This window comes from Coturnix japonica, chromosome Z, assembly GCF_054131305.1.
Source record: "Coturnix japonica strain WE chromosome Z, WE-NBRP24, whole genome shotgun sequence".
In the NCBI taxonomy this organism is placed as follows: Eukaryota; Metazoa; Chordata; class Aves; order Galliformes; family Phasianidae; genus Coturnix; species Coturnix japonica.
Genome location: NC_140702.1, coordinates 16,100,196 through 16,124,777, shown reverse-complemented (window position 1 = coordinate 16,124,777; position 24,582 = coordinate 16,100,196). Strand labels below are relative to the sequence as shown.

Below are 24,582 nucleotides of genomic sequence, written 5' to 3'. Positions count from 1 at the left end.
CTGGAAAAATAGGTTGAACAGCAAATGAAATTTGCTGATAATCTAGTTGAATTATAAACAACATGCTTAAATAAAAATACAAACATGAAAGAACTAAGCAATGGTGATCGTACTACTATGCATTCATGCACACTGCAAGATGAAAAAATACATCACTTTCACTTCAGTAGATGAAACATGGTAGAAACCATCAAAAGTCTACAGTGTTAGAAGACATTAGGATGTGTGTAGCTAGGAAGCAGCCTTGCTCAAAGGATCTGGAGATCTTGGAGGATAACAAGCTGAATGTGGATCAGCTGTATGCTGCTTAAAGAAGAAAGGCAAATCAGACCCTGGCCTGCATCTACAGGGGCATTACTAATAGACATACATGATACAACCACTCCTTTACTTGGTGTTTGTCAGGTCATTCCTGTAGTACTATTTCTAGTTTAGTTCTCCAGAATTTAAAAAAATAAAAAGAAAGAAAAAAGTGGACAGGATGGACAGGCTGCAAAGTGTTGACAAAGATGATCAAGGACCTAAAGAATTGGCCTGATGAAGAAGGATCAAAGGAGTTAGATTTTAGACCTTTCACCTTGGAGAAGAGAAGGCTCAAAGGAGCCTCACCTTATCACAGTATTCCTGTACTTACAGCACACCTGCAAAGAGGATGAAGGCTCTCTATTAGCAGCTAGCTACATGGAGAAGACAACAGGCAACCAATAGGAGTTACATGAGAAGAGGTTTTGTTTTCATGTAAGGAAGAAATTTCTAACAGTGAAAATAATCAGCTACTTGAACACCTTTACAAGGGACTTGGTCAAATCCTCATCACTGAAGGTTCTCAAAAGGCAATTAGACACTGTGATAGACCTAGGCTCTCTTTAAGGTGCCTTTCGCTCTGGATTGTTCTGTTATTCTAAGATCTTGGACTAATAATCTAAAAAAGGGAATATTCATGAGTTTCTGAGAAGTTAAATTCCAAGATTTTAAGACAACAATGTCTGATAAATCATGAAGAAGATGACCCCTATGGGTCACTTCCAATTTGTGATACTACATGGTTCTATGAGATTAAAATAATTGATAAGGCAATACAGACTAAGATGTTTCGTATCTTTTTAACTAAGAAATTATTTTTTTAAATAGGGCCTGAAAACCACTTGCAAAAAGAATTAAATTGATGAAATTTATGAATTTTATGAATTTATGAAATTTGCCCTGGTCAGGTCTCACTTGGAGTATGGTGTCCAGTTCTGGGCACCCCAGTACAAAAATGACAGGGATCTCCTGGAAAGAGTCCAGTGGAAGGCCATGAAGATGATAAAGGGCGTGGAGCACCTCTCTTATAAGAAAAGGGTGTGTGACCCGGGTCTGTTCAGACTTGAGAGAAGAAGACTCAGATAAGAAACAGGAATAGGTACTGTTAGCCAGGAGATTGTTTCTTGCTTAGAACATTATGGCCTGAAGCTGATTAACTGGGGTTGGTTAGCATCAAGTCACTCTGTTTTGGGCATAATATTGGAAAATGATATTTGAGCCAAATTTCAAAATATCTGAAAATTATACGGTTGGAAAAGTAAATAGAAGAATCTCTTTGTGACACACAGAATACAAGCAAGTGTCCAGGAAATTAATGCTCCCTCACCTCTATTCAGTAACTGAGACACTGTTAAGATGTTTGCAAATATTGGCAGAAGTGAATAGAACTTTTCTTTATAAGTCTAATGTTTTAACTTTCAAGAATGAATTTAGTTTTACAGCCTCAGACAGCAGTTATAATTACTCTTGTTTCCTGTCATGGTCTCATGTTTGAGATCCCATAGAATGCAGTTCTGCTATTGCCAGTCTTCAGTGCTTGCATGGAAATTTTAAAAGATGGTCAGCAAGATGAAAGATAGATATATGCTGTTGGCACTGGCTATTTTTCTTCAAAAGATGTGTGATCTTGCATTTTTCACTTGTCTTCGCTTAATGTAGATCGATGCTTCAATTAATATTGAGTAAGATGGGGCTAGATCTAAAAAAAAAAACAACAAAAAAAACGAGCCCGACCTTAGGCTGAGTATGACTTATTCTGAATAGGGAGCTTGCGTCTCTGTCACCACATTCAGGTGTTGTGTAAAAAGCAAAATGTCGAATTTCAGCTCGTGGCTACAATCTAAAACACATAGAAAACTGACAATTTAGCAAGCATCATTTCACCTAATTAACTGAGTATATGCTTATCAGACATTCTGTGATTACCACGAAATCCCCCTGGCCTCTGGATAAGCTTAGGATGCTGACTGTGCCTAATAAAAGAAATAAAAAAACTGGGTCTGGACTACTGGAGAACTATTTCCCCTCTGCAAATTGCAGCATCTTCAGTGCAGCAGAAACATACCAGAGAAGAATTGCCACAAAACAGGAACTAAAGAATATCTACCACATCAGACTGACCTCCTCATGTGGGGCAGTCACAGCATCTGAGAGCCAGTATGCAGAAAGGCATTAAGTAAGATCTTTAAAACTGTTTTTCTATATTAATGAAATACCATCTTGCATTTGAAATTATGGCTTCTTTCTTTTCAAACAAAATATTGACAGATATTTATTTCCAAAGTCATGTATTTAGCATCCAAATTCAGTTCTTGTTTATTCCGAAATTCTGAAAATCCTGCATCCAGTTTTTTTCACGCAACAACAGTTTACCAACTGCGAGCTATGCAACAGAGCAGCCAATTATCTTTATGCATTTTTACTCTAAGGCTAAGTATATTAAATGATATTTCTATAGAATTATCTGACAGTTCCTCCATGTGAAACAATAAATAATGTGATACCAAAAATATGAGAGAAAATAAAGAAAAAGACCTACTTTTTAAGAGGTGCTACTACTTAACATTTTAAAATAATTCTTTTGTACATGAAAGACAATAAGATAATCCTTTCTATATACAATTTACTGAGGTTTAGCAATATATCATGCAGATGCTTTCAGTTTTTATCCAAACGTGATGTTAAATTGCCCATGTAATTATCTCAAGAGAAATCATTATACTTTTTATTGCTAACTTCATTAACACTTTAGTGGGAAGAGTTTGGTTGCATTTAAATTCAGCTGTCAGAGTCCTTATTAGCACAGTTGAAGGGATTGTTTCTGTATTATTCAAAAGGGTAGCTTTTTTGGGAGGAATGATTAATTATTGTGTTTAAGTAACAACAGAAAGTTAATGTGAAAAAATATAGACAATGATTTGTGGTCAAACTTAGAAAAAAATAAAATTCTCCTTGTTCTTAACACAAACTTCTGTTTTAAAGCATACTGTCATTAAACAGAAATTACAGTTGTTTCTAAAATGTTTAACATGACAGCAGCGTATAATAAGTCCCGCAGTAACACGGAGTAGCACTGTGTTGAGTAATCAAATAAAAATGTAACTTACTTAATAAAATCAAGTATATTGACTGAATGCATATCTTACTGTTCTAGAGTATGCCTGGATCAGTAATGGTTAAGAACTGTGACTGTGCTGGATAAAGCACTAGCACATCCTCAGCTAAGAGCTTTTCTTAGCACTTGGGCAAAAACTCCTCTCTCCTTTCAAAGTCCACCATGTCAAGGAGAAGGAGCGCCAAGCCCTGACAGACCACTGGTGCTGACCAGCAATTTGAGGACAGGTACCACTGATGTGTTTTCTTCAGGCCCAACAGCCCTCTTTGGGAGCATAGTTTCATCTAACTTTCAGCTATAGCTTCTGCTTCACATAGGGAAGATTATTCAGATCAGTGACTTTGTTATGTCTCAAAACAATGTCAAGGCTCTACGTAAAAAAGCAATCACATAGAATAGAAATGGCCTCATGGGTGGAGACCTGACCTGGAATTCTTCTGAATTTGTTTGTTGAGTACTAACAAGACCTTATGATCACTAGCATCAGAATAGAAGCCTCAAAAGAAGGCTTGCTTTGGATGTAAACAGATTGGCTTCAAATGTCTAGTATAGGAAAACCTGGCATCTCACACCTGGAGCTCTGGCCAACCGTGGAACAGACGCGTGGCTCAGGACAGACCTACTTCACCTGCTACCACACCTTGTTCACAAGAACACAGAAGTTATTTCTCCAAACACAAATGCCAGACCTAGAGGTCAAAACTCCCTGGAGATGTTCAGGAGCTGTGTGGATGTGGCACTGAGGGACATGGTTAGTGGACATGGTAGGGATTATCTTAGTGTTCTTTTCCAACCTTATTGACTCTATGATTATAAGATATTCAAATGCCTGCTTACAGAGCTTTGTATAAGCAAGAATATCATTTTTGGTACGCCAATACTCTAAATCCTTAATTCTACATCAGTAAATGCAACACCATTGTTTTCTTGTCTTTCATGTACATTATGTTTTTTTTGAGCTAGCAAGCATTCCACTTTATCCAGTTCCATTGATTTAAATTAAATTAGATCAAAATAACTTTGCAACTTGTGATCCAGACAAAAAAGTGGAAAATATGGACTGTAGATTAAAAATAAATGTATATATGAAGTTCAAAAATAAGATAGATGTGCTAAGGAGGGAAACAGAAGATGGGACTGCTTATATACATAAATTTTTCATCCCAGACAAAGAAGGAAGACTTTCACATCCACTTCTAATTGTAAAGAAAGACTTTTATTATCCTGAACATCTGTATTTGGAAAAAGATGAGAATTTGAGAAGGAATTACCAAATACAGTAATCTAAGCAAATTCATACTCATGGCTTTTTGATAGAGTAAAATTAATTTGCATCTTTAGGGAGCATTTCAATTTAAGGATAATCTTGGGGAGAAAATGTAATGGGGAACTGTAAGACCTCTGACTACTCTTCCCTTAATTCCAGGGAATCCACAGAGTTTAAGAACGATGTGGAAAAACTGTAGGGAGATTTCATTCTTTGGATTCTTATGATGGGTTTTTCCCATTAGTGCAGGTAAAAAATCCACTACTAGCTGATAAAAAAAATAGCTTCTAATTTCTTTCTCTTTAAACACTTGAGGACTTCCTTTTTGCTTTGCAGCACTACAGCATAACTTAATATTTGTTCCAGGTATATTTTTGTACTAGAGCAAAGACTTAGAAAGCCATGAAGAAAATGGCCTAGCATTTATCTGCAGAAAATTTATGAAATAATTTTGACAGTTTTGCAAACATTCAGCATGCACAACAATGATATAAATTTAAATCTGCAACCAAAGCTATGTGTTTAATTGAGCTTGTTATACAGAGCAATGATGAAAACAATATAATAATTTTGTTTTAAAAAACAACCGGTACTTCTCAGAAAACAACAATGAAACAAAACTTTAAAAGTCAACAATTAAAATGTTACAGAGTTGTGTTCTTCAACTAAAAGGGGAAGAAAAAAGTTTAAGAATGTTTATAGATGTGTCTAGTTTAACAGTTTCATGTGTTGGATGTGACTTTCACAGTCTGTTGGCAGTCTGCAGGAAAGCCATCACACCTGTGACTTGGTTGTTGATTAATGAGTCTTTCAACTCATCACTACCATCTGAAGAAGGGCCGTGGCCTTTCTAAGCTTCACTGGTTTATTCGCCTTCAGCTGTCGTCCTACCAAGGTATCTTCCATAAAGAAAATCACACCTGGTTAAGGCTAATGAAAACCTCAATATGTCATTTTCTAGACAAGTCAAAAAGCATGTAAAACTAGACAAAAGATGTATTCAAGCAACATGAATGCAGTTTTGTCATAACCTGTCAATCGAAAGACTAACAAAAAAAGATTTCTTCAATGACATTTTCCAGTTTCAACTATTAGAATGATAATTCTGAATTCCCTCTTTGCTACATGATTCAAGATTCACAATGGCTTCCCACACTTTGCTTATTTTTGTTGGTAGATCCCATCAAGAAGTTTACAGGGAAAAACGTAAAAAAAAAAAAAAAAAAAAAAAAAAAAAAAGCATTGTCAACAATGAACAATTTTTTTGGGCCACATTATCAGGAAACATGTTACTTCAAAAGTCTCAGATCAGATTGCTTATGAATGCTTTAAGCTGCCTACACAAGTCACTGTGCTTATTAATAAAAGGACTTGTGAAACTACCCGAGTTTTTTCACGTCTTCAAAAGTGTGTCATGAACATAAAGCTTTCAGAGGTAATTTTGGAGGCCAAAGGAAATTAGGCCTTATCATCCTTTCTTAAGGAGTTAACTGCTTAATTGGGGTGAGCCAGACAGAACAGAGGAGTTACTTCTATCAAGGGCAAGTGAGAAAGCCAATATAACATTCTTGGAAAGAAAGTCAAAGATAGAAAGGGAAGAGTTATAGTAGGAAGATCTGTTGTCTGCACGGTGGCACCTACCAGTCCTTGCTACTTGCTTTGTTGTATGGACAGCAAATGTCTCAAGATCAAGACAAGTTGTTCCTCATCTCTTTCAGAGAACAGCCAATCAATTCCTAATAAGACTATAGGCAATTCAAATCAGCCAAATGACTTCTTATAAGTAAAGTTGAAACACATAACCTTTGTTGCCTATGCACTTCTACACTACCAATGGATCAGTTACTGTATGACAGCTTTTGTATCATAAAATTTATTCACAAGAGCTAGGTTTGACTCTTGGCATTGCTACAGATTAATTATGTGATGCTGAAGAAAGCTGAAAGAACTGGCTGAAGGATCAGATCTTCAATTTGTTCAACCTTAATATTAGCACTTCCCCCCTCTACCTTTTGGAAGATTACTTTGTCTCAACCCATTAAAGACTGGAAAATAATGAATTATTCTCTATTACCAGCACTTTTCTGAAAATCCCTGATGTAAAAGAAACACAATGAAGAAATAACAGGTTGGTGGGCAAAACAGGCTTTTGGACTGCTGGCTTTTGTTTTGTAACCTCTTCCTTTGTGTGTGCAGTGACAAAGTCTATTGATGAGTAGCTTAGTAACGTGTACTGTTTGTGCGACTCTGCATTTATTAATATGCATTTAGAGCATTTGTAGATATTTATCATAACTATATACCTATTAAGAATGAAAAGTGGGATCAGAAAGGCTCAGAAAGAACAAATAAAAAAAGTAAATATAATTATTTCTACTTAATATTCCTTAGCAACAGGACATGAGACAGAGTTGAAAGGAAGGCAAATTATTTGCAGATGGAAGAATGTAACTGTTTTTAAGAAAAGTCAACCAGGTCACAGGATGTCAATCACCAGATTAATTAGGGAGTTGCATTAAATGTCATTCTTACAAGTAATCGTATATTATATAGAATTATGAGTGCTGCTCATAATGAAAGTAATGCCTTCTATTTTATTATGTTGGTCCAGAACATCAAAGACAGATGGTGGTAGTATGGCAGTAGAGGTTGAATCTTCCCACAGATAATCAGATTTTATTGCTGTGTGATAATGGCAGGTGTGTCAATGAATTCCTCAATGCAGAAAAAATGGCACCCACTGCCTTTCACTGGTGCTGGCTAAACATATACAGACACCAAACAGTGTATGTGAGAAATGTGAGGCAGTGCATTTCAGCAGTGGCCACAGCAGCATGAAAAACAAGCCATGCGCTGGATGCCCATGCATATATGTCACAGCACAACATAGTGTTTTGTAGATGAGAAATTGCTCTATCAAATAGTGTTGTTCTCTTTGTATCTGTTGTAGTTTCCATGGAAATAAGTAGGAAGCACTATTTCAGAGTGAGCTATGTAGTAATGAAGTTATAAGCTTTTTAAGAAATTGATTAAATGTAAATCTTAACAATAAATGCATATTAAAAAAATGTAGTAAACGCAAATGTGTATATGCAAACACACATAGTTCTTTTTAGAATTTTCTTTTAGACACAAGTTTTGAGCAATCGAAAGTACCAAGTTAGACTGAAACTTTACTGAAGCATTTTTTATAAGTGTTCCTTCAAAAAGAGCTGTTAATTGTTAAGTACACACTTCTGTGGCCGAGGTATGCAAAGGCATAATGATAAACTATTTCCACATATTAAAAAGGAGTTATGGGGGGGTGGGGGGGGTAAGCGGGAGAGGGAAGAGGGAATGTTGTTTAAGAATATTCCTTTTTTACACAAGATTCATCACCATGTCAACAGGAGGGACAGACTGCTACCAACTAGAAACATTTACGGCATACTACATATGGGAAGTCTCAACTTCAGGTTCCCTTTCCTGCAAAATTTGTGCTACAAATGTATACATAATACTGACTGGAATTGCATTCAAACAGTATTTACAAAGTATACTCTTTCCTTTTGCTCAGCAATGTGCATTCTCTCACCAATGCTTTATAGCTGCCATGCAGAGCATTAAACTATTTCTGACAGATTATTTGAAGTCAGGGTATAGTTTCATTAGTCATATAAGAAGGAGATAAGCAGATGGAGGATAATTCTCATGTTGATGGATATGACACGTGTCTTCTTATTGACCAGCTCACTTGTGGAAAAAAATACTTGCCTATCCCAAAATCCCAGTGACTCCCCCCCCCCCCCCCCCCCCCCCCCCCCCTTCCCCTCTTTTTTTAATTTAGCACTAGATTCTAACCCTCACTGCGTCTGTGATCAACCAGAAGTCCAATGATTTGGTAACAATGAGATACTGTCTTTCATAGCCTTCCTTGCATTTTAGAAAGCTGGTACACATATAAGGACATCCATTATAATCTCACTGAGCAGGTGGTAATTGCTTCAGTATTAACGGCATCACAGTTCTTCACCAACACATCATTAATAAAAAACTTGTAGAAATAGAACCAACACTGATTTCCAGTATCTAGCAATGCACATACATAAAGGAGCATCTCTTATTTAAAAGAAGGCTGAACTAACACATCCAGAAGTACACCAGACATAAGACTGGCATCCCCTGCCATGCAGATAGGGCCTCTATCCTGGCATCCTGCCAGTAACTCCTATTCCACCATTTGTTTCTACTACAAAGAATATTGTCAGAGAACTTGCTACCTTTTCATACCCTTGGTATCTTCATTCATTCCTCTGACTTGGGCTTGTGACAGTTGCATAAAAATCTTTCACAACTAGCAAAGTGCATGCAAGTTTGCTGACATTCTCTTCAATTTCAAAACTACATAATACATTTTTCCATGTGTTGATAAACTGGATTTTAAAAGAGCATTTTCTGGATATCAAGATAATCAACAACACAATGAATATAAACATTTTCTATAAATAGTTCACCATATGGCTACCACTCTCAACAGATGGTGTCTGTGTATCCACTAGAATATACAAGAGCTATGCAGATTTGCCCTACAATCATATGATATTCTAAACAAGAGTTCAGTCATACGATATTCTAAACAAGAGCCCAGTTCAGTTTTATTATGTTTAATCAGTGATTTTATATATATATATATATATATATATATATATATATGTATGTATATGATATATATATGATTTTATCACCTCACGCTACTGCATGAAAAATAAGTGCCACAATGATGTTGACAAAGTTGTTCATAAAAGGCAAGTAATGGTTCTCTTTAAGTGCAGTCAGAGTATTTTAAAAAGAAAAAAGGGGAAAAAAAAGATTTTCTTTATATCAGGATAGCAACCCAATAGCAAGGAAACTTTACCTTGGTAAAAAAACAAACAAACAACAGTGTCACATGTAAACAGAACTAAACTTGTAATTTGCCAGACAAAATGCAGTCTGGACTATGTTAAGAAGAACTGTAAATTTAAAAGAACATGAGAATTTGTGCACATTTGGCAGCAAACATTACTACAAAGCATACACATTTTACCTAAATTTAGTAGAAAACACATTAGGTTTTGATAGTTTACCTCAAGCCAATATGTAAACAATTCCAGGTTTTCCACTCTGAAAAGTTCCTAGGTCATTGAGAATATTTAAACAAAAGAACACATGGCTAGACATAAACCAACGAGTCTACCCTGTTTCTACTTAAAACTATTTATATTCCTATTACTGTTCCAATGCTTTCTTGAGGACTGTTCTTGAGCTACACTGGTTAACTGTAAATCTTTTAATCGGCAGTCTACGCCATTTATATTTCACAGCAGTTCTTATCCACTTGAACAAATACTGCCTTTAACTTGAATAAATCTTTTTACTCCACTGGTTTCACCTGGTTTCAGGGAGATAATTTATTTTCTTCATAGTGCCTGGCATTGTTTTTTATCTGATGCATTTACAGTAAAACAATATATTCAAATTTTTAAGTTCCTAGGCTTCTAATTCTTAGTGTCTTATGCCTGACTTCTGTTGGCTTTGCCACAGTCATGAGTTCTCTATTCCTGGAGCTCCCTGAATGCTCCTGCTCACACATTCACACTCAGAAAAGCACATCACTACAATTAAATCAACATTCATAGGACCTGTATTGGTACCTACTGCTACATGGATTTTTCCTAAATGCAAAGGAGGGAATCACCCCAGTTCACGAACAGCAACTTACTGCAATACTGGGCAATGGCTATCTGTGATTCAAAAAGTCCTAGGCTGTTACTTGTATTTATAATGAGTAAAACATAGCTATTTGCTACAGCAACATATCCAGTGAAGCTGAAAGTTCTGTAGAACAGCAGCAGAAGGTCACATCACAAAAGCCAACCAAATATTGTACTGTGCATATGTATTCTAACAGCATACATGATGGCTGAAATAATCCTCTGAAAACAGAGGTTAAGTAACACACATCAGTATAAAGGAGAGTGCACGAACAAGAAGGTGAATTTACTTTCGTGCATGAGTTGCTGTACTTGGTTCAGTTGTGATGGAGATCATTTTCTTCATAGGATGAAAATGAATATGTCTTATATGATGCCGTGCTATCTATTTGTGTCTGAAATAGAACTAATAATACACTAGCATTTTGACAATCACTCAACACAGTGCCAAGGCTATCTTATTTTCCCTCTCTGCCTCCTCAGCAAGTAGGCACACAAGAGGCTGTGAGAGGATGCAGTCAAGACCCTTGATCCCAAGAGGGTAGGCCACACCCTATAACACTAGGCTCAGCAAGGAAAGCTGGGGGAATAGATGAGAAAAGGGTGTGATGCTCAGATCATGGTGTTTGTCTGCTCAAGTACCCATTAAGTGTGAAGAGTCCTGCTTGCCTAGGAATGTTTAAACATCTGCCTGCTGGGCAGGAGTGCAGGAGCTCTCTGTTTTGCTTTGCTTGTGTGCACAACTTTCAATTCACCTATTAAACTACCCTGATCTAAACCCATCAGTTTTCTCACTTGGACCCCTCCAATTCTCTTGGTTAAACCAAATACTATAAATTAGCTGAATGTTAATATGCTATCATTTTTAGTATAATAAAAAGTGTGTCTTAACTCTCATTCTCACAGCTAGAACTATATATAGAAATAATCAGAAATAAAATGAAAAAGTGAATGAAGTTTTCTTTCTTTAATTTTTTCCCCCCACAGTTTTAAAAGGTATAAACTGTTTTTTCTGCTTGCACCTAACAATCAGTTCTAACGAGCCATTTCTGATAATCTTCTACATTTGATAAGATTGAAATCACATGATAACATTAACAACACAGATCTTTCACTTGAAGTCTTCTGAACACTTGCTTTGAAGCAAGTGTTGGATTTGATGGAATAGATTCATGCCTTTATGTGGAGCCAATAATAAGCAGTATACAACCATTCATTCTGTTTTTAACCAGTCCTAAAAGCCTCTTACTTTCCCCTAACCACCAACCAATTAATTTGCCTACCACTCACTGGCTCTGGGACAATGCTCCCATGACCCCGTTCCACCTAACTCAGTCATTAACTAGGTTAGGGGAACATTTCCCTTGTAAATGAATCCCCTAAGCATTTTCAAACTTAACTTTTTTTTTTCTTTCTTTATTCTTTTCCTTCCCACCCATAAAAAAAAAGAGCAGAACATACTTATTTTTCTTCATGTACATTAGATGATATTTATCTCTAAATATAAAAAGAAACAAACCTCATGACCACTCTGAAGTGAAGATATTCTGGTGTACACAAGACTAACTACTAAGGGAAAGCTTTGGCATATGTTACAGAAATGAGTAATTATAGCAGTATGGTGATTTTGACTCTTTTAAAGTACCGTCTTTCATTTTGTTACCATCACCAGTGGAAGGAAATAGTAAAAACAGGATGGGTCCACAAATCAAGGTCAAAATAATCACACACACACACAGCCTGATCCTTAAGCCATGAGAGTGAGTAAGACCTTAAATCCGTGTAATTTTAAGGAGTATGAAACATCACCAAAAGATATGGCATATATGAGTCACTGCAAAGCTTGTTTGAATAACTACAAGACTAGCTAGAGTTGGCCTATCTACATAGAAAATATGGGCAGACAAACATCAGCTATACTAACAATTGTGCCATATAAAGACAAGCTGTGTTGGAGATGATGGTCATTACGGTGGATATTGGGACTAGCAGTTCTGCTTAAGGCTCATAATAGATTTAGATGACCTGTTGGTCTTTAAAACAGAGAGAAGTTTGAATAATAAATCCATGAACTAATCATTAATGTCTTGCATAATGTCACTTCTAGATGACAATTTCCATATCACGTAGAAGGGCAATGAGTGGAGACATTTTCAAATTAGGAAGAATGACAACAATTAGGGCAGTTATTAGAGGAAAAACAAAAAATAAAAAAAGGTGCAACAATAGAAGATACAATAAAAGTGTGAAATACAGAGAAGATGTGTATACATGACTTCTTTCCTAAATTTATACAAAGATCAAAAGAAAAGTGGAACGTTTTCAAGACATCAGAGAAGATGAATTGACCACAGAAAATGTTTCCACTTCAATCACCGCAGTTCTCTCTACTTTGTTTGATTATCATCAAATTAAAAGGGAAATATAAAGACTGCTTTAAGACGAAGAATTTCTATGAGGCTCTCTTTTAAAAGGGCAAGCTAACTTATTTTTAAATGAAGAATAAATGTTAGTGATCAGCTAACTATCACATGAAGAAATATTACGAAATTGTCTCTGCCATTTAACATAAAAGTGGCACTACTGGTAAAAACCAAAAAGTTCATGTAGCCACATATTCTACCTAGAAGTGGATAACATAGGAGAACTGAATGGCAAAAGGGAAAGCATGTTTCTGCCAGTGTTACTTCCTGTGCCACTGTACAAAAATTTTAGAAAATAATGATTTGGGTCAGGGAAGAATTCGTTTTAGTTGAATTAAGAAGAATGTAAACTGAACAAATATTTTATATGTAAAATTGAGGTACAATTAGGTAGTTAGAGCATTAAGATCTAGTAATGTATTGAAAATGTGGCAAAGGAAAACATAAGAACATTTCTGACCTGTAAATAGCAAACTAGTCACTGTAGTTTCTAAACAGACAAACAATTAACTTTATGAGGCAAGTAATATAACAGTACACAGAATCAGCACTACAAAGAGATCACTACACTTTTTAGTTCACGATAAATGTTTTCCAGTCCTCGCAAGTATTTGCTATACAGCACATATTTTAGAAAATATACCTATTTTGTTCTACCTGCCATTTTGTGCATTTAACAAATTGGTACTTATTTGATATTCAATGAATATGAATTCTGAACATAAGAAATGCTTAATTTATGTACAGGTATAGATTTTACAAGTAAAAAAACCCACCTGTCCAGTAATTCCCATTAGTTAAAAATTGCTAATGAAATACTTCATATTTCTAACTATGCTTTCCATACCCTGAGCTGAATTTAACTGCAATTTGAGCAAAAATCCCCAAAGTTCTGTGCTGAAATCTCCATAGGCAGTATGTTCCTAAAAACTTAAATATACTATTTTCTTTTCAAAGGACTGTTTGTGATCAATACTAACAGAAATTCAAGAGTCAGCAAGAAATAAATAATCAGGTCCTCAAAATAGGAATTACAAACTATCTTTGTAAGGAACAAACAGGCACAAATATATGAAGTATTTCCATTTTAAAACTGCACGTTCAGTTCAGTTCAACATATAATTTACTTCATAAATTCTACTGCTCAAATCTATATGCATTGACCACTACTAAGTAAAGCAGATAAGTGGAAAGTGTAGTTAATTGCCAGAATCCCATTACCTGTGCGCCAACAGCACCCTGAAGGTCATCTGATTCAGTCCCAAACAACTTGGCAGCAAGTCTGACCAATCCCAGTTCCATTCAGTAATGGTTGACTGTTGATACATGGCAAGAAGCTTTTGTTAGTTATTAATCAGTGTTAATATCATCAGTAAATTAAAGCTCCAGCTGTGATATGCTAACCATGAAGGAGGGGGGTCTAGAACAAGGACTTAGACAGATGATATCAATCATGTCCACAGTAGAAGGTTTTTTATTCCAATAAGACAGCAATTAATTTACAAATCCATTTGGGAATGTAACCATTATTTAGAAAAAGATACATCAATTTTTTGAACCGTTATTATTCCAACTGTTAATGGCATTCTGCCCAACCGCTTTGTCTGAAAGCTGACTGTTTGTTTGAAAAGCAAAGTAATTGGCAACTTTTTATGTAATAGCAATTTATATTTTCTGCTGTCAGCAAAAAGTTTGTAATGAAAAACATAGTGCAGATAGTTACTAAGTGTAACCTGTATCTTAATTAGAGAGGGATGGGTTTACCTGCTTATTTTTCTGGAAGGCACTCTGTTCAACAGATTTTTATTATAAACATACCAGTAACTCTACACAACATGAAGCCATACAGTTACATACTCCTTGTTCAATAAATAAAAGTGGTACATAATGATAGTGGGTAGACAAAAGACCACATACAACATTCTTATGTTTTTAAAACAGTGACTCCTGTTGCATAATATTAATTTTAGTTGTCAGCACTGATCAGCAAAGGAATCATTCAAAAATCATTACTGTTGTACCAAAATAGCACCGAGCAGTTTGAAAAAGAAAAAAAGATGAAGCTAGTCATAACAATGAAAATAGAACTAAATAAAAAGACAGAAGTGTGACATGTAGTATATCTTTTTCTTCTTACAGAAGAACTTGGTTCTTCTGGGAGAGCAATTCCTCCAGGTAGTCCCTCTCTCCTTACTTCCATCTTTATTTTATTCCCTCCCTTCTCATTTAAATTTCTTACTAAAGCTCATCGCTGGCATGCACTTAAAAGTAACATTTGAAAGGAGGGTAAAGTACAGAGTCAGAGAGGAGACAAGGGTAGCAAAAGAATAATAAAGTGGAAGAGGAAAGTAAAAGAAGTAACAGAACATCTGATGAACAACAAATAGCAGAATGACTCAGTGGAGAAAACAGTGGGAGAATACAGGGGGCAAAACATGCAATTGTTCAATACTCTTCACTAAATTATAAATATAAAAAATATGGAGGGAATGCTTGTAAAATCAAGAACAGTAAAAGGGAGAAGCTGAACTGACGGTATTAACAGTCATAAAGACATTTAGGAAAGCTTGTAAGCACATAGCAAATTAAAACTCACTTTAATAGACAGATGAATCCTGTGAAAAAGATACAGAATTTAAAATAAAAACCAAACCAAACCAAACCAAAACAAAAAAACGGAACAATCAAACATAAAACTACATGCAGATACACTGCACACTTTAGGAAAGAATAATAATTTCTTTAAAATATTTTCCTTTTTTGCTACTGTTGAAGAGTTGTACAGGCTGGACTTAATCTTATTAGACAATAGAGCAGCAGCACTGGCAGAGACTGAGGTGTCAGGACAAATTGATAAAATCAAGAGCAACAAGTTACTAGGACCAGATGGCGATTATTCAAAATTTTTGCAGGAATGTAAGAATGAAATAGCTGAATTGTTAACAGAAATGACACACTTCATAGAATCAGCTACTGAAATGAGGGAAGATAGGAAATTTACATATCCTTAATAAAAATTGCAGTTGATCTCAAAATAGCAGTTCAGTGGCCTTTGTTTCAGGAGCAGCGTAACTTGCAGAAATTATGTTTAGGAAGCTTGCCAAATATGGCATGTTGGGGATAAATTAGCAAAACTTCAGGACAAAAAAGTCAACCACCCTAAATAATGTACTGCCATTTTTACAGAGACTGAAAAGTAGCACATTAAATATTTGCTATAAACTTAAGAAAGGTTCAGAAATTATTTTCTTTAAAAAAAAATCCTCTGCTGAGAGAGTGAAGAGTATTTACACTGTACAGTATATCACAGTGTAATAGAAGCATTCCTGATTTGGACACAGGTCTCACAGGAAGCCCTGAATATTCAAATTGGCCCTTCTGCAAGAAAAAAATTAAATGCAATATAACTCACTGGCAAAAACATGCTGTGAAATCAGGATTGTACCAAGACTTAGAATTTACCGAGGAACAAACATTACTTCCTCAATTGAAAATACACCGATTCACATTAGACTTAAAGAAGATTTGTCAATTTTAAAGAAACTTGTCAGTTTCATGGCAATTGCCAACCACTAAGAATGAACGTAAGAAAATATATATTCTGTGAGAAAAACAATTGTTCCTTGCTTAGGAAGGTGGTGGATGCTCATTTGAGGTTTTTGAGGTCAGGCTGGACAGGGCTCTAGGCAACTTGATTGAACTGTAGATTCCCCCTGTTCATTGCAAAGGAATTGGACAAGGTGGCCTTAAGGTTCCTTCCAAATAAAATGATCCTACGATTCTATAAAAGTACTATGGTATATTCTACAGACCCTGGGAATAGTCTTGACAAGGAATCAGACACTAAACTACACTGTCCTCTATTTAATAAATGAAATCCCACACCACTAAAAAATGTACAATTTCATAGTAAAGGGAACTAAAGTATTTAATGATATTGTTGAAATCACAAAATATGCTCACTATTGTGAACAACAGGGTAGGCACGTGGTACTTCATAAAAGCTCTGTGATATACTGTATTTTTCTTAATTCTGAAAAACTTTCCTGTATTCTTATAATAGATTTTATGCCAAAAGTTTATAAAAATGCAAAGCAATTTAATACAAACTATCCATTGTCACATGCTGATTAATAGAGCACTGCAAACCTGTCATGTAGCAGAAAAATTCTACGTTGAGTTGCCACTACTTCAAGGTCTTATTCTAGCACATTATTAATGAATTGAGAATTGAGGCATGGTAAACTATTTCCTAAACTTCAGATTGGAGTGATTTTACACCCTCTTAGATTCTGCCAAGGAAGTACTTGTAAGGAAAAGACACTTTCAAACTTGTTCCTCTGGTGTGAGAAACCTTGTGAAATCAGTATTAATCTCCTTTTTCAGGACATTACCACTTTGATTGCAAAATGACAGTGATTAAGCACTGATTAAACAAGTAGCAAAGGAAAAAAAAAAAGAAAAACAAGAAAACCAACCAAACATACATACATATTTTACAGCAATACAGCTGGTGAAACAGTTCAAAATAGATACAATGCAAAAGGCAAATGATGCAACTTGAAAACAAAGTTATTCTGGAAAATGGCATCCTTCAACCAAAAGTATGTAAAGTAAATGAAATTAATGCAGCTCTAATACCATTTATTCTTAAATGTTCAAAATTGTAGAGGAAGATTCAAACTTTTAGTTGTCCAAATGCTACCTGAAACTACAATCCATTTTGTGAAACTAGTTATGTGTATCTCTGGCAGAGCTTTTGGCAGCCAGATATATAAAACTCTTATAAAATCAGGAGAGGGATTTCTATAAGAAATTTATAATCCTTTGCTTATCACTAGCAATAGCTTATGCAAAACACAGAAATGCCTCCTTTAGTTCTCCCTCCCCTCTCCCACTGGCTCTGAGTTTTCAAAGTTTACATTAACAAACAGTAATTCACATTACTGTCCAACATTTCTGCGAATGACTCATCAGGTAAGACTCTAAATATGCATTTGGCATTTTGCCATGACTTCTCAAAAGACTAAGACTAGCCTCATGTACCATTACATAGATATAACGCATGTCATTGCTACTAATAGGTTTTCCTTCACTATCCGGAACCAACACAAATTTAAGTTTTAAATTGCTCTTATATGCAATAATTCTGATAAAAGAAAAAGACAATAACGGCTTTTTGGACACCATGATATTGTAGAGGGTGCCCTCATTAAATTCCTGAGTAATAATATCCCTTTGCACTTCATCAAATTTGAACTCATGTAATTAATTCCTTTTTCATAACTTTGATCTCTGTCATTATCGTGATCATAATAAGACTGACAAGTAAAAATTATACTATAACCACAGTTTCAGATTTTCACAAACCTGATTGAACACTTTCGCACAAGACTGGTTGTGCACCTGGAAAGGGTTGAAGACAGCTTGCTCCTCTCTGCCCTTCAGTGTTAAAAGCAAGGTTTGATTGGAAGTAGCATTCTCTTCAGGTGAATTCTCACAAGACAGTTGCTCATTCAAATATTTCTTATAAGGAAAAACAAAACAAACAAAATAAAACACATGAAACAATACATGCCACCTAGTCTTATAAATGAAATTTGCCCAGATTTCAAGCATCACTTTACTATTACTACTACTTGATAGAAATTCCTTATATTAAAGGAAGGAATAACAAATCTCTCTCAAAGTGCAAATCTTTTCAAGATTAACAAACAACAAATAACCGCCCCCCCCAACTCTGCCCCCATAAATACTGAACTGAAGCAAATCAGAGTAATCTAAGCTATTGTTTAGAAATTATCGTCAACTTATTTTCATTAACTCTGAATATATTTGCTAGGTCTATGTAGAAGTGAAAACCAAATGTTTCCTATATGGTATTGTAATGTACTACAGCTATTATGTGATTTCTTCTGTATAATAAAGTACACAGGAATATTTGTTATCAGACAGCATTACATTACATAGTTGCTACGTGAATATAAATGAATTGTTCAATGAAAGTGTCTGAATTGTTCAAACACAGGAGATAAACATTCTACCACTCTACAAAGCTATTTTTAATTATTTAAAAGTTTGAAGACTGGAAGTCATCTGTGATTTACATGGCAAATTTTATAAACTACAGTTTATAAAGCAGAAATATTATTATTATTTTGGCCAGTCTCTTCTGTTTTCACTTCTTAAACTACCATGTAAATTAAATCACCACTGCAGGCCAATAAAGTATTTTGATCAAATAGTACTATGTTACCAAGAGCTAGATAAAGAAACACTGGTCTACTTGCTGGAAGGACTATTGTGATTAAACAGTTTATCACTATTAAAAATAAGTCCCTAATGATAGGATAGCTATAACACTGAGCAAGTACTCAAGGTGAGTCTTCACTAGGATGGATGGATGCAAATATTATTTTGCAGAAATACTGAGCTAGTAAAACAATTTCAGACTCAGATGAGGGAGTGTGTAAACTACCTGCCAAGCCTGTGCTCCTCAATTGATAATTTCATCATGAACTTAAACTGATCGAACTGTGGTTTGGCTTGAAAAGCACAAATTCCAGCCTGATCCACACAGACTGTAGTTTTTTCTCCCTTGTGTTGGCAGTAGCATATGTTGTGAAATTATCCAGAAAAAATAAAGGATTCAGACAGATAAGCAAGCCACATGATTTCTAGTACTAGTACAGAGGATGCCCTAGGACTGGTAAATATGAGTCAAGAAATAGAGCAGGTCTGTCTGTTGGTTGCAGCTAATTGTCAGAACTGCTTAAGCAACCATGAAATCATCTAAGTGCATTTAAAAAAAATAGATCTCAGTGCTTTTTTAGCTTAAAACAACACTGTAATCCAGCTGTGAAAACACAAATCTTTTAGTTATTTCTCAGCTTCCAAAAATGAATTATTTTTTTTTCTATTTTTTTTCCCTCTTTTTCTCCATTCATTACTTTGTGCCACAGCAAAGATTTCATAGTCATAGAAAGGTGGGGTGACATAAATAATATTCCTACATGCATATCAGCTTGACTTAAAGTACTGCCTCATGTGAATGCATTTTCTCAACTATAAAGCAACTCAGCCACCTACTCATCACAGCTCCAGCAGAAGAATCTGTTCTTTTCAGAAGGAAGCTGGAACTTGCTTAAGTCATACTTGCTACAGATTTGAACATTTCAAATGCTATACAACTTAATTCCCAACACGTGGATTTTCACGTCTTTGGGCTACAATCATAGTACCACAGAATGGTTTGGACTGGAAGGGACCTTTAAGGTCATGTATTTCAACCCCCCCTGCTACAGACAGGGACACATCCCACTTGACCAGGTTGCTCAAAGCCCATCCAGATGGGCCTTGAATGCTTCCAGGAAGGAGACATTCACAGACTCACCGGGAAAACTGTTCCCAGTAAGTACTATAGAATTATATATTTTTTTTCCTGATGAAGAGACTTGATTAACAATGGTAAATACATTAGTTTAGGACTCCTATAGTACAGCACACACTGTAGACACAGAAAGGCTTGTGTTTCAAAAAAGTGAGAACAAAAAAGAAATCATGATTGTAATCATGTAAGCTGTATCCTTACTACTGATGACTGTACATGAAACAAACCAGACAGTGTTTGTAAGCTAGACAGCTCAGGAGAGTTGGTTTTCCTTTGGTGGACATTAGTGAAAATTGGCTTAAAAAACATTATTCTTCTTGATAAATAAATACCTTCACCTGTAGGCCATTTTGAGCTCTACGGTATCCATACAGATATTTTTTACATTTATTTACATACACAGCTTCTACGAATTTATCCATCCTCTCCCCTGCCTTTCTAAGGAAAATTATTGAGGCACAATTTTCTGTCTCATCATTTTGTTCTCTATTCACATGCAATTATTAATCACTGCAGCAGAAAGATCTTCAGATTCAGTTTAAGAACATGACCTTTTGGCAGTCCAAGGAGTCTAAGAAGGAAAGCACAGACCTTCTAACAGGCAATTCAGTCTGTTTTTTGTTGTTGTTGTCAGCTGCATTTAACAATCTAAAACATGAAAGATAATACTCAAAAATGCATTACCATAATGCTATACTGAGTATTAGAATATGTTTTAATTGTTTCAAAAGATGTGTGGAAGTAACATTCTTATATCCTGTGCTGATCAGGGGTTTTTTATTATTATTATTTTTTTTTTTTAAAGTCAAGACAGGTTTTTTCCACTGAGAAATGTTCTATTTTTAATGAAGCTCTTACTAACAGCACAAAATCAAGGAGAGTCACCTGGGATGTGGAAAGATAGGCTAAGGTCCCTCTTCCAACTAATTCTCTCAGCCTTTCACCTCCTATTGGAGCTGCTCCACTTTGTATAAATAACTGAATACTCAAAGGACTCAGATTTTGATTCAGGGTCTCCAGAACCTGATACGGGCATTCTACCTGTTCAATTAGAATATGATCCTGTTTTTGACCCCAGAAGTTGTGGAATGGATTTTTATAGCAATTTCTACAAAATGAAACAATTCCTTTAGGGGAAAATGACGAAGTTCCACACTGTTAGCTAAAGCTCCAGCAGTTTGGGCATTTAGTTTGGATGCAGATAAAGGACTGAGCCTGCATATCTAGTCCCTTTGGTGACTGCTCTACCTACTGCATTATGTGCTATTTTAAGAGGTCTTGCTCACAATCTTTTCTTCACTTTATTATACTAGGAGTAATCCTGAATGTTCTCCAGGTGAAAAGGTTTTGTTTGAACTGTACTACAGTAATAATTTTCACTTCACTTCCTGAACCATTTAATTGTTTGAGATGAAACTTGAAAAGACTCTGTATTTTATTAATATTAGGTTGCCATCTCTACATACATGCTTATATTGCTTGTAAAAGTTCAAAATGCAGATGTGTAAAGTTTGCTTTTAAGCCTGTTCTTAAGAATTAAACTGTTGATCTGATTTTCAGAAGCTGAGCTGCTTTACTGTTTTATACATACCTACCTAATTGAGTTTTTTTGCTATCAAATTTTTCTAAGTCTTGGACTGTGCCTATATTTGCATTATTTTGCATTTTATTATAAACATTTCTGTACACTTGAAATGATCATAACAGCCCCTGCTTATACATTCAAGGAATAGTAATTTAGTAATTAAAGATAATAAACAGAACTTTCTTGATTAAGCTTATGTAGATCTGTGTTATCATGCAATTTAAGCAAACCTGTGTTTACTTCAGCATATATAATAAGAATGCTTCAGGTAACTTGTGACAATTTAGCACAGCCCCAGAAACAACAAGATAATTCTTTAATCTTGCTCAAATTCCACGTGTAGCAAACAAATCTGAATTTGTTCACTGTAATTTTGAAAGTACTTCAACGAAGTAGAGTTCTCTAGCTGAAGCAAGGTTTTCGTTTGGATGCATTTACTCTCTCAGTAAAGCCATGGGGTTTGTTTGTTTGTTAAATCGGAAAATTGATTTACCACATTTAATTATACTTCCTGTAACAGCCGATTTTTCAATAGCTTTGCTGCTTTTTAAAATTTTTATTATTTTTGAACTGTGCTTAAACTTTTAAAATGCATCTTCTGTTTACAGTACAAATCTAAAGGAAGTTTATGTGCCATAATACTGATTTTAAGTATGTAAATAAAATCTACTCTGTTTCCTCATAATCTTTCACTCACAACGTAGAAAAGCCTGAACTGAATGGATGCTGTTGCAGTACAATAAAGGATTTCGTATTGACTTTAAGAAGCATTATCACCTCCTTGACTAACCCTTAGCTGCCAGCAGAAGCTGCCTCAGGCCAGTACACACCTAATTGCTCGGTAAAAAGGCCGTTTCCCTACCTCATTGAGCCGGATGATGTGATAAATTTGCCTCAGGTACTCGCTGCCACCTGGTTTGTGGCAGATATCCAGGACCATCATGTTTATTTTCTGCTCAGTGAATCCAAATGCAATGCCTTCTTGCTCTAACACTGCACCTTCAATTGCATCCGAGCCACTAGAATACGGAAAATATAAAATGATCCTTGAATTTCTAAAAAATCATATTAATACAAATACAAGTAGAATACAAATAAACATTTCCGGCATAAGCAAATGTTGCTACGTGCATTTCTGAATCCTTTACACTAATAAATGCTAAACAATTAAATGCTGATTTAAATATAGTATTTTTTAATTACATGAATTTTAATAATTTTTTTCTCAGAAAGATTGAAAACATAAAACATTCTTTGCTCTAAGGGCATACAAAGAGCAAATATTTTTTTATTTTCTTTTCCACTAGAGAAGTATCTTTGCTACCAGGAATGGCATTTGCATTCGATCTTTTGTACATTTTTCTTTGCCTGTCACCGCTGGTATTAAAGCCTACTTAACATGTCAGAAAGGTAGCCATTACTTTAAGTATAGGTTAGAAATTTTAAAATGAAGTCTTTTTCTTTCCACTGGTATAAATGGTAACAGTTTCAAAGGTTTATTTTACCACTTGTTGCACGTTTTGTACCGTATTTTTCCTTGTTTTCCTTTTTAACAGGATTTCTGTCTAACTGCAAAAACAAACAAACAAAAGCAACAACCTGATGGTGACAGGCCCTGAAAAATGTTCATTTGACACTCTAGCCATTATAGACTGCTGTCTGCTCAAAAACATAAGCTTACAGCTCTGTAGTTGCTTAGCATTACCGATTGGTAAAGTATAAGAAAATAATACGAAGACTAATTATTCTCCTCAAATATTTGAGCTGCAACCATCAGGTATATGCTGGTATCCAGATGTCAAGAACTTAACAGACCAACAGAATATATTATGCTTTCTACAATCATTATATGATTAACTTAAAATCCACAATAGATGCTCTCAGACAGAGAAAAACCCCACAACATTTCAATTTGAAATTGTCAGTTTGCAGTGCACGGCTGAAAATGTGCCATGATTACAAAGTTAGTTCTGCTCAAAGTTGTTGTTTGACCTGAAGGCTCACTTAAATTCTACACAGCTGACACTGCTTCCACATGCTGCTTCAGAACTTCCTACAGACCAAATAACTTCAAAATATAAACTATAATTTTGTTCTTTGCTGAATGGAAGTAAATGATACTCTGTTATTATGGTGCATTTTACAGAAAAGCTTCGAAGAAATTGATCATCAAAATTAAAGCACATTTAAGGCTTATCTTCCAATGCCACATATAGATATAACCTGAATCTTGTCACACTTCTCAGAGATTGACATTGAAAAAGTTGAGGACCTCTGACAAAGGAGTGTATCAGTGTCAGCACCCAAATTGTATCCTTTCCTGTCCGTCAGTGTGCAGGTGAAGCAGATGATTGGATTCAGTCACTGCTGTGATTAATGAGTTCCTCTCTGGATTTGGGACTGCCTATCAATCATGTCATTAGGAAGAATGTGCCCTGAAAGAGGCAGACCTCAGACAAGGAATAACTGCATTCATCTTAATCTGTGTATGCACCCAGCCAGCCAAGTCAGGGTCACCATGATGAAAAACAATAATCTTCAACTCGACAAATTACTTTCCAAAGACAGACATTTCTCTTCTTTTTGAGCAGTGTGCTCTTCAGAATCTAACACGACTGTTTTCTGCTATGGAACTACTATGAAGTGAAGGTTATTTTAATGAATAGTAATGTTTTCAGGCAGTACACAGGACAGCCAGTGCATACAACTGCCACTTTCTGAACCTTTCACTGCATATTTTTTCTTCTTCTAAAAGGTAAGTTGAATA

At 35.3% G+C, this 24,582-nt stretch overlaps 1 protein-coding gene across 4 annotated transcripts in view; it reads right to left on the bottom strand.

Annotated features, from left to right (window-relative positions):
• Window positions 1-24,582, bottom strand: part of KIAA0825 (KIAA0825 ortholog) — a 216,769-nt gene that overhangs the window by 87,982 nt on the left and 104,205 nt on the right. For all 4 annotated transcript variants that reach the window (XM_015849690.3, XM_015849691.3, XM_085527891.1 and 1 more), the window contains 3 exons: window positions 22,678-22,834; window positions 18,211-18,366; window positions 14,062-14,156 (listed from right to left, as the gene is read on the bottom strand). In XM_015849690.3, the coding sequence (XP_015705176.2) occupies window positions 14,062-14,156; window positions 18,211-18,366; window positions 22,678-22,834 (408 nt within the window). The remainder of the gene's footprint in view (window positions 1-14,061; window positions 14,157-18,210; window positions 18,367-22,677; window positions 22,835-24,582) is intronic.